Source organism: Eleutherodactylus coqui, chromosome 4, assembly GCF_035609145.1.
Source record: "Eleutherodactylus coqui strain aEleCoq1 chromosome 4, aEleCoq1.hap1, whole genome shotgun sequence".
Lineage (NCBI taxonomy): Eukaryota > Metazoa > Chordata > Amphibia > Anura > Eleutherodactylidae > Eleutherodactylus > Eleutherodactylus coqui.
The window spans coordinates 209,480,872-209,496,649 of NC_089840.1; the positions used below are offsets into that span (position 1 = coordinate 209,480,872).

The 15,778-nt window shown below is 45.1% G+C and overlaps 1 protein-coding gene across 2 annotated transcripts in view; it reads left to right on the plus strand.

The window, feature by feature from the left end:
* The first annotated feature begins 200 nt into the window (after positions 1–200).
* RUFY2 (RUN and FYVE domain containing 2) overlaps positions 201–15,778 on the plus strand; it is a 37,393-nt gene continuing 21,815 nt past the window's right edge. For both annotated transcript variants that reach the window (XM_066600652.1, XM_066600651.1), the window contains exons 1-3: positions 201–256; positions 7,719–7,830; positions 15,585–15,755. In XM_066600652.1, coding sequence (XP_066456749.1) covers positions 7,755–7,830; positions 15,585–15,755 — 247 coding nt within the window. In that variant the 5' untranslated portion in view covers positions 201–256; positions 7,719–7,754. The remainder of the gene's footprint in view (positions 257–7,718; positions 7,831–15,584; positions 15,756–15,778) is intronic.

Here is a 15,778-nt window from a genome sequence, read left to right on the forward strand (position 1 = left end):
CCTCTGGACTATTCTTCTAATCAGTACATTGGACAGCAGCAACGCATCACTTGCTTCGTCAGCGTAGGCAGGGTTCACTACAACTGCGCATCTCCCCGTCCATTGCGTAAGTATGCTATTCACTAAGCCGCGCAGACGTACGCACACGGATGCGAGGTTAGGGAAGGAGCACCCGCGCATGCGCAGTAGTGACAGCCGCTGGGCGGGCGTCCAGTCATCAGGAAGGTGGCGGACGTCAAGCATCTTGCTGAGTGAGGTGAGAAGCGTCTTCTAGCTCGGGGGGCTCCGGCTGCAGTACTGCCTGTCATATAGGAGCAAGGAAGTCCTTGTGGTCCCTCAGACCTCCTATAGTCTGCTGGGTTGGGGTTCCTCATCTTGTTACTGGGATACAAGACCCCCTGAGGTGGAGGAGCGTGAGGAAGGACATGGGAGCCCCCAGCAAATCACTGCCAGCGGGCGCAAATGGGTTCCCTCACATGCACGGATTTTGTGCATGCATTTAGTTTGCGCCAAACAATACACAGCGAGCTCAGTTGTCATGAAAATAGCGCATATTGAACTAATTGGCTAAATTGCATGCAAATGCGTGCGCAAAAGGTGCACGTGCGGGTGCATATACACAACGTGTATTGTGCAAAGGTGCGGCATCATTGGGTGCGTGTAAATGCGCTTATGCTTATGTGTGAGGCCAAGCACGATATTGGGCCGCGAAACTTGCTTGTGAACGAGTGATGTCCCCGCGGATGCGAGGTGGGTCGTAGACACAAGAAATTTTCAAACGTGAGTGGATACATGGCACATTCGCACGTTTGATGGTTTATGCTTAGTATCAGCAGGGGGCGCTGTGCAGGATCCTCACTCATCAGCTGTTCTGTTTGTCTTCTGCAACTTCTACATATCACTGTATATAGAAACTGCAGTCCAAGTCCCAGTAGGAGATGCTGAGTGTAGGAAGCCTAAGGCTGCGGTCACACGGGGCGGAAATCACACGGAAATCTCGCCGTATGACCGTAACGGGTCCGCATGGAAATACAGTGAGATTTCCACGACAGAAACGCAGCTTCAAAACCTGCGCCTTTCGGCACGAGTTTTGAAGTGCCCTCAACGCCTGTATTCCGCTGCAGCCATCTCTCCTATAAAGAGGAGAGAGGCCATCGCGGAAACGGTGATATAATTGCCATGCTGCGGCTTTAAATTCCGTGCAGCATGTCAATTTCAGAGTTGCTTGGCCGCAGCAACTTTCCTGCAGCTTGTGGACAAGATTTTTGCAAATCTTGTCCACTTTGCTGGTTGGTCTCAGGCTTAAGATTGCTGGCGGAATTTTCGTGCGGAACGTCTGCACAGAAATTCCGCGGCAATTCCATCCCATGTGAACCCAGCCTAAGGCTTCATGCCCACGGGCGGATTTTTGCTGCGGATTCCGGAGCGGGCATTCCACTCCAGATTCCGCAGCAATAGCCCTTCATAGCATGCTATGGAAAAATAATTCTTCATGCACATGAGCGGAAACCAATTGCGGTTTCCGCTCACAGATGTAGAATCGCAGCATGCTCCATTTTACTGCAGTTCCCGCACGGACGGCTTCCATTGAAGTCACTGATGGGGGCGGTGGATTCCGCGGGAAGAGCAGGAAATTTAATTTTAAAAACTCTGTGCTGTGCATGTTCTCCGGTTGGCACTTTGCATATATCCGCAGTACAGAACTGCAAGATATGGACAGGTAAGCAGGGTCGCCGGCCACGGGAGGATTCCATGCGGGCTTCCTCATGTGTGCCCGTGGACATGAGGCCTAAGGCTATGTTGCCACATCAGTCATGCGTTTCTCCGTTCTTTCTGTCTTATCTCTCACTCTCTGGGGGCAAAAACAGATGGGCGTATTCATAACTACGCTACGGAGTGTAGGTGCGTATGAAGTGGGCTTTTTTTGGGTGCAAGTTTAAATTTTAAAAAATGGGAAGATAGGCCCTGCCCTATCTTTTCTCGCATGTACTATTAACATGCGAGAATACTGCTAGGGAGAATTAAACCATTGAAATCAATGGTTTCGTTTAGTTCCGTTATTACGGCCGTATAGCAGGCCATAAACACCCCCATTTGTTTTAGCGCTGACGGCTGGGAAGGAACAGTGATTGGAAGGAAGGGCAGAACACATAACGGGGCTTAACCATGAGGAGGCACTGCTGCTGTAGTCTGTAACGTTGACGATGCACCGCTGCTGTAGTCTGTAACCTTGACGATGCACCGCTGCTGTAGTCTGTAACCGTGATGATGCACCCCTTTTGTAGTCTGTAACCATGATGATGCACCGCTGCTGTAGTCTGTAACCGTGATGATGCACCGCTTTTGTAGTCTGTAACCATGACGATGCACCGCTGCTGTAGTCTGTAACCGTGATGATGCACCCCTTTTGTAGTCTGTAACCATGATGATGCACCGCTGCTGTAGTCTGTAACCGTGACGATGCACCGCTTCTGTAGTCTGTAACCATGACGATGCACCGCTGCTGTAGTCTGTAACCATGACGATGCACCGCTGCTGTAAGCTGTAACCATGACGATGCACCGCTGCTGTAAGCTGTAACCATGACGATGCACCGCTGCTGTAAGCTGTAACCATGACGATGCACCGCTGCTGTACAGAAATATAACCAGGATTGTCTGCAAAGTTTTAGTGTCCTCCTCCCTTTTAGCGGAAGAGAGCTCTCAGTAATGGCGTTGCAGGAGGAATATCATATTCCCTAAAGCTGCTCCCCGGGCGCAGGAGAGAAAATCTATTCCATGAAGGGTGGAGAGTACGCTGCTGGCAACCTCACAGCAACCGCTCCCCATCACAGAATACAAGCCATACATGCTGCCTGCACCATACTAGGGAATATTAACCCCTCAGTGACCAAGCCTGTTTGCGCCTTACTACCCAACTCATTTTTCAGTTTTTTCACCGTCGCATTTCAGGAGCCATAACTTTTTACATTTTTAGTCGACATAGCCATATAAGGGCTTGTTTTTTTCAAGACAGGTTGTATTTTTTAATGGCAACATGTTTGGGTACATGTAATGTACTGCATAATTTTAATTTTATTTTTTTTTCTAGGGGGGTTGTGGAAGAAAAAGAAATTCTGCTATTTGTTTTTTTGGATTTCCTTTTTAGGGCGTTCAGTGTACAAAATAAATAATGAGCTATCATTATTCTCTGGGATAGCACGATTACAGAGACACCAAGTTTAGGGCTTATTCCGACGTGCATATATCAGTCGGGTTTTCACGCCTGGCCGATATACGTTGTCCCTCTCCACAGGGGGAGGAGGCGGGTCGGGCCGAGAGCAGTGCACTGAGCCCCCCCTTTGTTTACAATGGGAGGGTTGGGATGGGGCGAAGCTAAGTTCAGCCTGTCCCGCCCCCCGTTCAGTGCACTGCTCCCTGCCCAGCCCGCCTCATCCCCCTGCGGAGAGAGACAGCGTATATCGGCCGGGCCTGAAAACCTGTCCGATATATGCACGTTGGAATAAGCCCTTATACAGATTTTTAATGTTTTGCTATTTATGTACACAAAAAAAAACAATTTTTCTAAAAGATTTGCTTTTTTTGTCACTGCAGTCCAAGAGCCATAGGTCTATGGAGTAAACTATAAGGCCTTGAACTCTAGTCTTCATTAATCCAATTTTTGGGAACATATCACATTTTTATTGCTTTTTATTCCATTTTTTTTCTAGAAGCAAGATTAACAAAATCTGCAATTCTGGTATGTTTTTTTTAATTCTTAACAGCATTCACCGTGCAGTATAAATATGTTACATCAATTCTGCAGGCCTGTACAATTATGTCAATACCAAATTGATATAGTTTTTCTTTTTCCTTTGGAGATTTCTAAAAAAAAATTTATTTTTTTGTTTATCACTTCATCCACCGCCCCTTAACATTTTGAGTGAAATGAGTTGTACTTTTTAATGGTACCGTTTGTTGATCCATGCGACATTTTGATCACTTTCTATTCCGTTTTATGTAAGGCAAGATAGGCAAAATTAACTATTTTCGCCACGTTTTTTGTATTTTTTTTTCATGCACTGTGCGGGTTAAATGATATACTATCTTTTTTTCTGGTTCATTATACAGAATGCAGCGATACCACATGTGGGATTTTTTTTTTAACATAGTAAGGCTGAATGCACATAGGCGGAAATTCCGTGGTGAGATTTCACGCTGACTTTCCGCCATTGCACACTGCTATAGGATTGTTTTGGTTTATGCAATCCTATACAGACAGCTGTGATTTTGACCGCGGAAAACTTCAACGATAACAAAATCACGGCATGTCCTATTTCAGTGGGTGACGCTCCGACTCTGCACTGCGCGTGTACGGCTGTGCGCAAGTCGGCACATCCACAGAGCAGATCGAAGATGCTGGAGAGGTAAGCCACTGCAGAGGCACAAGTCACATCCCGCTCTGAGAAGCTCGCAGTTGGAATCCGACCTGGCTGTCCGCATTCACCCAAAGTGCGCAAAAAAGCGCTCCACGCATTAGCAAAATGCACATGACCATGGCTACAGCCGCCGGCTCCATTGAAAGCAATTGGATGCAGGCAACCCCCGCAGTGATTTTCAGGGAAGGGCTTGAAGTATCATCCCTAGCTTGTGTAAAAATAAATAAATAAATATATATATATATATATATATATATATATATATATATATGTTTATTTATTTATTTATTTTATATATATATATATATATATATATATATATATATATACATACACTCACCCTCCGCTGCTGTTGGGGCTCCGGCGCATCTTCTCTTTTCCATGCTGTCACTGTACTGAAGCATTTTCAGCAGGCAGGGATTTTAAATCCCCACCTGCTGAAAGAACTTCAGTACAGTGTCAGGGAGCCAAGCGTGAAGACGCACTGAGCCCCGACAGTGGCGGAGAGTTGAGTATATGTATATTTTTTTATTTTTTACAGCAGCTAGTGATGATTTCCGGGGAAGGGCTTATATTTTAAGCTCTTCCCTGAAAATTACTTCCAGGGTTGCCTGCAGCCCCTTGAATGCAATGGGAGAAGATCGCAATCCCTTTATCCCCGCGGAGAGTCTCCTCATCACTGAAGACTGTGAGAGTGCTGTTATAGTGTTCAGTGATGAGGGGACTCCCAGCGGGGATATTTTACCTGCAGCACGGACCTTGCCGCTGCATGGATGTCCTATCTTTTGCAGGTGCAAAGATTTTGCGCCTGTTAAAGACAGACAAGATTTGAAATTGCTCTGATTGGCTGAGCGCCGCTGATTGACAGACAGCTGAGCCAATCAGAGCCAACGCTGGATGCGTCAAATCACAGCCATTCATGCATTGAATGGCTGTGATTGGGCGCATCCAGGGCTAGCTGTGATTGGCTCAACCAGCTGTCACTCTCCGGCACTTAGCCAATCAGCAATAAGCTGGCTTCACAAGGTCCTGACAGCCGCGCCGGGGACAGCGACTTGACCTGCTAGGTAAGTATTGACTTTTTTATTTTATCAGCAGCCTTGGCTGCGTTTTCAGCTATGCTGAGAACGCAGCCAAAACACTGGCAAAATGCAGCGCTGCTGAAACCGGGCAGAATCTGCAGCAAACGCAGCGTTGAAGAACGCTATGTTTCTGCAAATGCCTGTGTGAGGGAGGCCTTAGGCTGCAGTTTCTATATACATTAATATTTAGAAGTTGCAGAAGACAAAAGTTGGAAAATTTTTAATTAAACTTATTGCAAAAATGATTTTAGATGGAAATTCATGCATTTAAATAAAAAAAATCCCCCTCCTCCCAAAGTGGTCCATTACCTTCAAATTACTGCAAGCAGAGGTCTAAAATTTTGGAAATCTGACGTGTCACTTTTCACATAGAATAACTCCATAAAGGTTTTATAATCAATAGGGATCGCCCCAAACAATTGGTGGAATGACTAGAGGTGTGGAAATATTAATTGCATTCACCCAGTGTAACAGAGTCACCCTTCGATGAGGGTGCTCTGGTACGCCAATCCTGGTAAACATGTGGGTTTATTATATACGCTGGTCCATAGAACATCCACTTGTAGGAAAGCATCAGTGGGAATCCGATGCAAGGAATATTGGAAAAAGTAGACAAAATGGAGTAGGTGACACCTATAAAAATCCCGGCGCTCCAGATAATACAATGAATGCTTGAAAAAAAGTCGAAGAACTTACTTCACAGTAGTGCCTCAGATGAGTGCACCCCTAATCCAGTGGGGCCTTAAAATCCACTTATGGTTCGGTAGAAGCCACGATGATAATGGACTCCACAAGGTGCAGTAACAAGTCCTTTTATTCAGATGATATGGCAGCGCGCTTTGGCTTACAGTTAAGCCTTATCAAATAAGAAAGGCTCCTTTCGGTGCATGTTGCGAGCTCCCAAAAGGAGTCTGGATCTGTGACCCTCACAAAAACCAATAGAACCCAGTTGCAGGTGCGTGTGATGGTTTTAAGACATCATATGGCACAGCAGCCCCAGGTCATTAACTCAGTGCTCAATGCCGTCAGACTGGGCGCTGGCGTGATGGCATTGAGCGCTGAAGTGGTTAATGACCTTTGGCTGCTCCATATGATGTCTTGAAACCATTATTTTTACGTGATCGTCGTTATACATTGGATAACCGTGATCACGTATCCAGTGACTGCATACTATGCCGCCCCCCCCCCCCCCCCCCCCATTCCCCTGAAATCTCCAGCCTCTCAGCTAAGTTTGGTAGCTAGGAGCAGGGAGATTTTAAATTCCTCCCGCAACCCTCGGTTTTTGCACAGGCGTCCGCGATTTTGCTGATAAGGGCATAAGGGAAATGGCCAAGGATAAATCCAGGGGCTTAGGTACATAATTTCATCTCCCCTCATGGATATGATCAGTGAGGGGAGATGAAACTTAAGCTTCTTAAATTTATTTTACACTTTTTTTTTACCTTACATGAGTGCCGTTATCCATTGGATGATGGTGATCATGTGACAGGGGACTGCATACCACGGCCCCTGGTGACATCTCCCTGCTCTCGGCTAGTCATGCTAACCTTGGTGACATTTCCCTGCCCTCGGCTAGTTATGCTAGCCAGGAGCAGGGAGATTTTAAATCTCCTGGGCTCTCCAGCCTTCTGCGCATGCGCCCAACATTGTACATCTAGCGTGCATGCGCAGAGGACGACGTTAGGTCCTGGTAGGACAGGAACGCTGCAGGACATTGGGGAGGATGGAGGTGAGTACTTTCAGCTCCCCTCATGGATCTAATCTGTGAGAAGAGATGAAACTTTAACTTTGTTTAACTTTTTGTTTACTTTTATGCGATTGCTGTTATCCATTGGATTTTGGAGATTGTGTGACCGGGGGTCGCTGTCCCCCATGACAGCTCCATCTTCTCAGCTACCTCTGGCAGCTGATAGCAGGGAGCTGTCACACACACAGACCCCGGGGCTTTAGCCCACAGGGCCGACGTGTTTTTACGGCCCTAGGGATGAAATCCCAGACACCTGGGACATGAAACCACATATGGGTGGTCACTAAAGGGTTATTATAGAAAATTTACAAAAACTAACATTTATTTGATGGAACCATAATATCCATGTAAAAATAATTCACTTTATTTTAAACTTTTATCACCACCACAAAGACTGCATAATGCATTCAGCGATGTTTTCTTATTGAGGGAGACCGCAGAGTTTACAATATATTCCATTGTTTTTGCACAGGTCACTGTAACAGAAAAAGAGTGACTCTTTCCCATCATGACCCAGTTCGGAGCACCAAGGAACCCTGTAAACTGGGTCTCCCACATCACAGCAGCTGTTGTATCCCAGCCAGGTTTGTCATTGTCAGTTGAATTACATTGTACATTTCCTGTAACATCTACTGCGCATATGTGCCAGAATCGTGGCATTTACATTGGCCGAAATGTTGAAGTTGAAATAGTATATGTACCTGTTCCTTTTAAGCGTCTGTCTCCTAAAGATAACCCCTACCCACATGCCCTAGTAGTACATTTGGACGTCATAGTGTGGGGTCCCCACAATCCTCTGTGAGCCAGCAAAGGAGATATATATATATATATATACATATATATATATATATATATATATATATATATATATAAATTCCTGTTCTTTCTCTTACTACTTTGTCTTTGCAGATAACACATTGTTAGGCCCTTATATCCTAGTATTCTGTTAATGACCAGGGCGCTCAGCATGAACAGATTTCCCACTGTAATAGTGCTGACATGCATTTTAATGTGGTGAACATAGAAAATAATACAAATTACATTTAAAAGGCACATGAAGAGTGGGAGGGCCTCGACCATTTGTGCATGTATTCCTAGCTGCCAAACGTGCAATCCTAAAACACTGGCTCTTAAAGACGCCCCCCCTAGCAGAAGTGGTGGCCCAACTTACTCGCATAATGACCATGGATAAAATAGAAGTAGAGAGGCACAAAGAAAGGGGTGCAAAAAACACTTCAAAAAATGGAAGGGATTTCACTATAGTAACACCCTATAGATACACAGAATGGTACCTAGTGGAGGAATTGAGGGGAACACTGGGCAGGCTAGTGGTGAGCGGAGAGCAGGCAAGGCCCCAACCATAAGGAAAAACGGCTCCTGGCCTGTCTCTTGCAGTAGGGCTCATGCCCACGGCCGTGCCGGGCTCCGCAAGCAGAATACCACAGCAGAGTCCATCACAGCGCCCCCCCAAAGACCCCATACTCACCTCCGGATCCACTGTGCAGTTTTCTGCATGACACATCGGCAGTACAGCGCATGACATGCCGGCATTGTCATATGACGTGGCCGGCGGTGGGCCGGGCGCGTATTCACGCTATACTTTCGCTGTGCTACAGCGGAAGTATAGCGTGACAGGCGGCTTCCATTGACTACAATGGAAGCTGTCCGCGCGCATTCCCGTGGCAAATCAAACATGCCGTGGGTTATTTCACGCTGCAGAATTCCGCGGTGGAATTCCACAATGTGAACCTTGAGCTATTAGGTTCAATAGAACCTAATAGCTGTGGTGAAACGCCGTGGATTTCCACCGTGTTTCACGTGGCGGAAATCCATCCGTGGGCATTAGCCCGTAGACACATTTACTTTGCTTACCCTCTCCCCAACCCTCCCATATCCATACCCCCCCTCCCGCCTGACCCTAGGAGGGGGTCAAGGGCATTATGGTTGAAAACTATTCTGAAACTACCTCAGGACAAAGAGGACTAGATGCTACTATTCTGGTTCCCAAATAAAAAAGAATGTAGAAACTAAGTAAAGAAACAAAAAGTTGATGGCAGGAAAGTATTGTAAGAATTATTATTATTATTCACGTTTGTTCAAGATGTTATTTTTCATGCGAATGATCCTGCGTCATCAATATGTAAAATGATGCATTTTATTACTATTATGAAAATGTTGTTGTATTACATTAATTGATCAAAAAACAAATAGATATAAAGTAAATAAATGAAAAGAGTGGGATGGCTGGCCTTAGCAGTTGTAGGCTAGAGGTGATCATTTCCTTTAAGCCTGCCCAGCCAGATGATCTTCCTCCATGCAGCAGCGTCTTGTAGACCTACATGAATCATCATCCTCCTGGGTCTGTCTCCTCCCCTCTAATGTTCCGATGCGCCGCAATCATCCTATTGGTGCCCCCACAACACAATTGTTGTGTGATGCTACTGTATGTTATGAGCTTTGTTCTGCGGCTGCATTTATGTTACTAGATTGACCCGTCGCTACATGAACATAACATGTTTGGAAAAATGGTGGTAAATGTTTTAAGAACTGTCGAGCCGAGGATTCAAATTAAACTGTTCGCCGTCCACGGCTTGGTCTTCCACATTTTGGAAAAATGGCAACAGTCAAACTGATAAGCACTTGAACATCGCTTAACATCGCTTGACTCTCCCTAGCTGTGCTGTTGGCTGAAGCACAACAGCGCCACTAGACTTGACAGGAATTTTGACCCAGCCTGACAGTCACTCCATATATCCATCTCAAATGTTATGACTTCACGGCGATGGTGAGGATGTAACAAATCTAATGGCACTAAAATCATCCACCACAGGTCACGAAAAGGGGTCCAAGTGCGGTGCAAGAAAAAGCCTGTAGGGTTTTTTTATATTAGACGAGCTTGATTCTGGTTTTGTATCTATCTACTGAGGTTGATTTTGGTGCTTCATTTATGTTATGAGCTTCATTCTGGTATGGTATCTATGTACTAAGGTTGGTTTTAGTGCTTCATTTACGATATGAGCTTGGTTCTGGTATGGTATCTATGCACTGAGGTTGGATTTGGTGCTTTATTTATGTTACAAGCTTGGTTCTGGTATTGTATCTATGTACTGTGGTTGATTTCGGTGCTTTATTTGTTATGAGCTTGGTTCTGATACAGCATTTATTCACTGAGCTGCTTTGATGTGGATATACTACTATCTTGCTGCTTTTTTGCACAAGCATAATACTGGCAGACTGCCTATCAATACAAAATATATTGTTTTTTCTTTTGATGAATCAAACAATTCTGCATAGGGTACCATCTAAGCTAAGTTCAGCAGTAAATAGGGCCATTGAGCAGTGCTGCATCTGTAATTATATCATTAGCAGCCGGGGTCGCTATTTCCTTTGCTAACTGATAGAATATGAAGGTGATCTACTACAGATGTGTCAGTGATGTTCTTCCTAGGCATACTATGTATTTTCAGCGTACCTGTTGTATGTTGCTCACCTGCCTGTTCAGGTCTGTTAAACAGGAATGTGGTCTTTCCACTTTTGGTTATGTCAGCACAGTCTTTGTGTGGGAGCTGCAGGGCGGTATCCAGACACTCCCTTCTGATGGTACAAGTCCACCTAAACAGAAGGTCCTTGGTGAACCTTCCCAGGAGACACTTCTAGAGCAATACCTGAAATCAGCACCCTTGATTTGGAAGTGCGCACGCTCATACTAGCAAACCAAACTACATGCAGCTTCCTAATATATCTGCATTAGTTGGATCTACGGCCAGTGCACAAAGACGAGAATTAGGGCACACAAATACATGTCCATGTGAGGTCTGTCTGTATATCGGACAGCACACGGTCAAGTGATAAGGACATTCCAGGAGTTTTTTCACACACCCTTGAAAAACGTGACAGTACATAGTCCCATAGGCTATAATGGTGCAATGTGCTGCCCATGAATTAAGGACTTCTTCATACGATCATATGCACAAAAATTCTTGCCACAGCACAGTGTATTTGCGCATGAACAAGGTTTGAAGAGGTAGATTTGCACACATGTCTGCGCATTTTACTGTACTTTTTTGCGCATGCTTGGCCAGTTCACAAGCGTGCTTGACACACCCTTTTCGTAGAATTAAAGGCTATTTAGCCTAATGAGGTCCAGATGTGCTTTTATCCCTGTATTTTGGGCACGTGTTTCACGCTTCCCCTTGCGTATTTGCATACCTCCCATAGACTTCTATTAGACATTTGCTGCACAAAACACAGGAAAATAGAGCAGGTACAACTTTTTTGAGCACGCGCAAAACATGCTCCTGAATTGAAAGTTACTATATTAAAAGGCAACTTCAAATCTCAACGCCACAATGCCAAACAAGTCTACTTCACCTCCCTCATCTCCTCACTATGCCACAACCCGATCAGTAGCTGGCACTACCATATTCTCCAGGCAGCACGCTCGCTGCCTAGGGGTCACATTGGACTCGGACCTCTCCTTCACCCACCACATCTAATCTCTGGCCTGAACCTGCCTGACCACGGATACACTAAAGACTCTTGTTGTTGTCCTTATCCATTCCAGACTTGACTATGGCAATTCACTGCTAATTGGCCTCCCCCGCACTAGACTCTCCCCTCTCCAATCCTTTCTAAATGTGGCAGCCAGGCTCATCTTCCTGTCCCGCCATTTCTCAGATGCCTCCGCACTATGCCAGTCGTAGAGCTCTCCATAGCGTTGCGCCACCATACATCACCTCCCTCCTGTCCATACGCCACCCAGCCCGCACGCTGCGCTCTGCCAACACACTCAGACTAGATGTCCCCCTTATATGAACCTCACATGCTCGCCTCTAGGACTTCAACAGAGCAACACCAACCTAACAAACTGTCAGAGTTGGAAGATGTGCCAGGGCAACAGGGGAATTAGGTCTTCCTGCCAGTGTGTCTGCAGCGAACCAGCATCTCTCTTGGAGTAAACAGTGTGTTTTGAATCTGTTGTTAGAGAGCCACTGGTGAAATGCCTTGTTTTCCAGTCCGGGTGGGACGTTCGGATTACCCAGGATAGGAAACATAGTGGAGGGTGTGGGAGAAACAGCTGGTCTGGGGAAGACCCGAGCAATTACTTTCAGTGTTGGGCCAGTCGTGGGGTGATTTCTCATCTCTGTTGGGGTATCTTCATAAAGCCAGGGTAAAGGCCCTTTTACATACAACGATCATTGCTCAAAATTCGTCCAAATGGCCGAAAATGTAAATGCGGGAATCGTGTAGTTTTTCAGTTGATTGATGGATTTCAGTTCACTTAAAATCCATCGTTCTCACCTCTGAAAAACCATTTGAATGTATTTTGCTCATCTTTCAATAGACTGCAAGATGTTCTCCTCCAGGCATGTTTGTTTACACTAGCTGCGAAGAGAACAATGGAATGTTTCGGCAGCTGTTTGCACAGCTGGGCGTGTGTTTAAACACATGCAGGACTCTGCAAACAACTCCTGCAGGTCCTTTTACATGCAAATGAAGATGATAAAGTGGTAATGGCCACTTTCAATCTTCCAGTCCCTTTAAAGATTATCTTTGTGTGTAAAAGGGCCTTAAAGCTGCTAAAGTGGGATGCTTGTTCTAAGGAGACCCATTGTTTAAGTTCTTTTTGTCTATGCCAGTCAATTATTTGTAGTATGTGGAAAGCTTAACCCCTTAGTGACAAAGCCAAAATTTGGAAATTTGGAAAATGTGTCACTTTAACTCTGTTAAGGTTTTGCATATCCAAGTGATTCTGACATTGTTTTTTCACGACATATTGTACTGCATTCAGGTGGCAAAAATTGACTGATAAAATTTGTGTATATTTATTAAAAGCATCAAAATTGGGAACATTATGAAAAAACACACAGGGCATAGACAGCAAACCAGCAGCAAAACACATAGAAAGCTGAATTTAACCAAAGACACAGTATAATCTAGCAAACCATTCACAGGGAACTAGATACAGACAGCATTCTGGAAAAGGTCTGGGGAGGTTAAATAGGAGGATAATTACAAATCACCACCAGCTGGGTGGAGGAGCCAGATACAGTAGCCCTGTGGATGCTGTAAGAAACAGAAGCAGACTCAGGAGGCAGGACGACGCCTCCGTCTACTAGACTTAACACCTACTGTGAAAATAAGCCCTAGCTGCAGAAGACACCCCCCCTCCTCAAAAAAAACCCCAACGTACATCACCTTAGAGATGCTGTCCTGCTCCGCTGCATCTTCTCTCTTGTCCCCAGCTCTGGTCTTCAGGCATGTCTTGTGGCTGGGGATTTGAAATTCCCCGCATCCAGGAAGCGCTACCTCTGATTGGCTGAGTGCTATGGCGCTCAGTCAATCAGGGCCAGCGCTCGATGAACCAATCACAGACATTCAATCACAGCCAATCAGAGGCAGCGCTTCCTGGAGACAGGGAATTTCCAATCCAAAGAAGACATGCCTGAAGACCAGAATGGGCTTTACCTACATGCGATTTGTAGCATTGTTACAATGCAACTTTCTGCCAATCAGAGCTATCGCTCGATGAACCAATTACAGCCATTTAATGATTCAGTGGTGCCAAAAAATCGCGGTATCACCGTGAGAAAACCCAGCGATATCGAATGGACCACCGATGCAATATCGCAGTGATTTTCTTGCGGCGATATCGTGTCACCTGTGTGAAACAGGCCTACTGAGAAGGGGAAAAGAGTTGGCAGAGTAATGGTCGGAGATGTCTGTGAGGAGATAAATCTTTTGATAATTAATTTTATAGTTGAAAAACTAGGCATACTGGCGGAGTTTGCCTAATAGGTTTGGGAGTGAAATAAGTGAACTGGAGAGCAAAAACAGTAAGTCATCTGTGTAAGCAGCTATTTTATGCATGGACCCCCATATTTGAATTCCCATAATGTCCGGATTGGAGTGGATATGATCTAGGAGGGGCTGTAGACATAAGACAAAATGGAGAAGTGTGGGAGGACATCCCTGCCTTGTGCCATTTGTGATTGTAAATGGGGTGGAGTATTGGCCATTTACTCTAACTGATGCTGATGGAGAAGAGTATAAGCTGGAGATCTATTGTAGCACGCTAGAGCCTGGACCAACATGTTGGACAGTCTCAAATAAGAGCTCCCAGTTAACCCTGTCAAATGCTTTGTTGGCATCTGTAGATAGTAGGCACAAGGGCAGGGATGTTTTTTAGCCTGATATCTGAGGTTCATGGCTTTGATGGTGTTGTCCTGGGCTTTCTGTAGATCTACTTGGTCTCTATGTATTTTCGGAAAAATCTTAGGTCCATGTTCAGTAAGGATATAGGACGGTAGCTTTGACAATGGGATGGGTCTTTTCCTTCTTTCGGTATAACTGAGATGTGTGCTTTCAAGGTGTTTCTTCTGGGTGCGTTCCCGGATGACAGGGAGTTAAAAGCACAAAGAAAGTGTAGAGAAAGAGGTTTAGAAACTATTTTATAATATGAAACAGGGAATTCATCGGGGCCGGGGGCTTTTCCTGTGCGGGATTCTTTCAGTGTGAGGGCAAGTTCTTCTTGTGTGATGGAGAAAGGAGAAATAGCCTAAGCCTGTATTTTGGGGGTAGGATTGCATTAACTCTCTATGAGATGCCAATTCATGGCCTGCAAGTGGGGAAGGCAAGTAATAAGGTGACTGGTAATATTCTCTAAACATCTACGAAATCTGTTGTGGTAAATGGTGGGTGTGACCTGCCGGTGTGGAGATGTGGGGGATGTATGACCTAGCAAGTGTGCGATAAGAAAAAATAGAGCTCACCCTTTATAGCGGGGACCTCACAGCCAGGCGATGATCGCAGTCCGAACCAGAAAATACATTTTACATGTACATTTGCATTGTTATCTGATGTATGACCTGTACCTCTTCCTGTAGAGCTTGGGCCAAAGTTGACTAGATTTGTTGCCAAATTCATAAAAGTATCTTCTGCATTTGGTGGAGCTCCTTTGGCACTTGCTTAGTAATCCAAGCGTGCTTGTCCTCTTCGTTGGGCCAGTTCAGCACCTCTTTCTTTATCTATAGTGGATTTATGAGTTTAAAGGACCTGAATACATTCTAAGAGGTTCCTGAGTTGGGAGCTACGTTCTTTTTTGATACGAGAGCCAATATTAATAAGGAAGCCATAGCTGTGGATTTTAATAAATAGTCACATTTATGAAAGACATCTTATTCTCTGAGATGACCACATGAAAGGTGAGAAAGCTGAGACCATTTGGGCCCCTCACTACACTTGGTATTGGTTTTTAGCTGTGTTTCAGATGTATACATAATTGATATTTAGTAATATGACGGCTCTTAAATCCTATCGTCATTCTGTGTACCAGCAGCAAGGGACCCGGCTGTTGTCGAGCGGACAAATCTGCTGAATATGGCGAAGCTCAGTATAAAAGGACTTATTGAATCATCTCTAAGTTACGGCCGTACCCTGGACTCAGATTACCCTCCTCTTCAGCAATTCTTTGTTGTGATGGAACACTGCCTCAAGCATGGCCTTAAAGGTACAGTACATAAATAGAAGCTG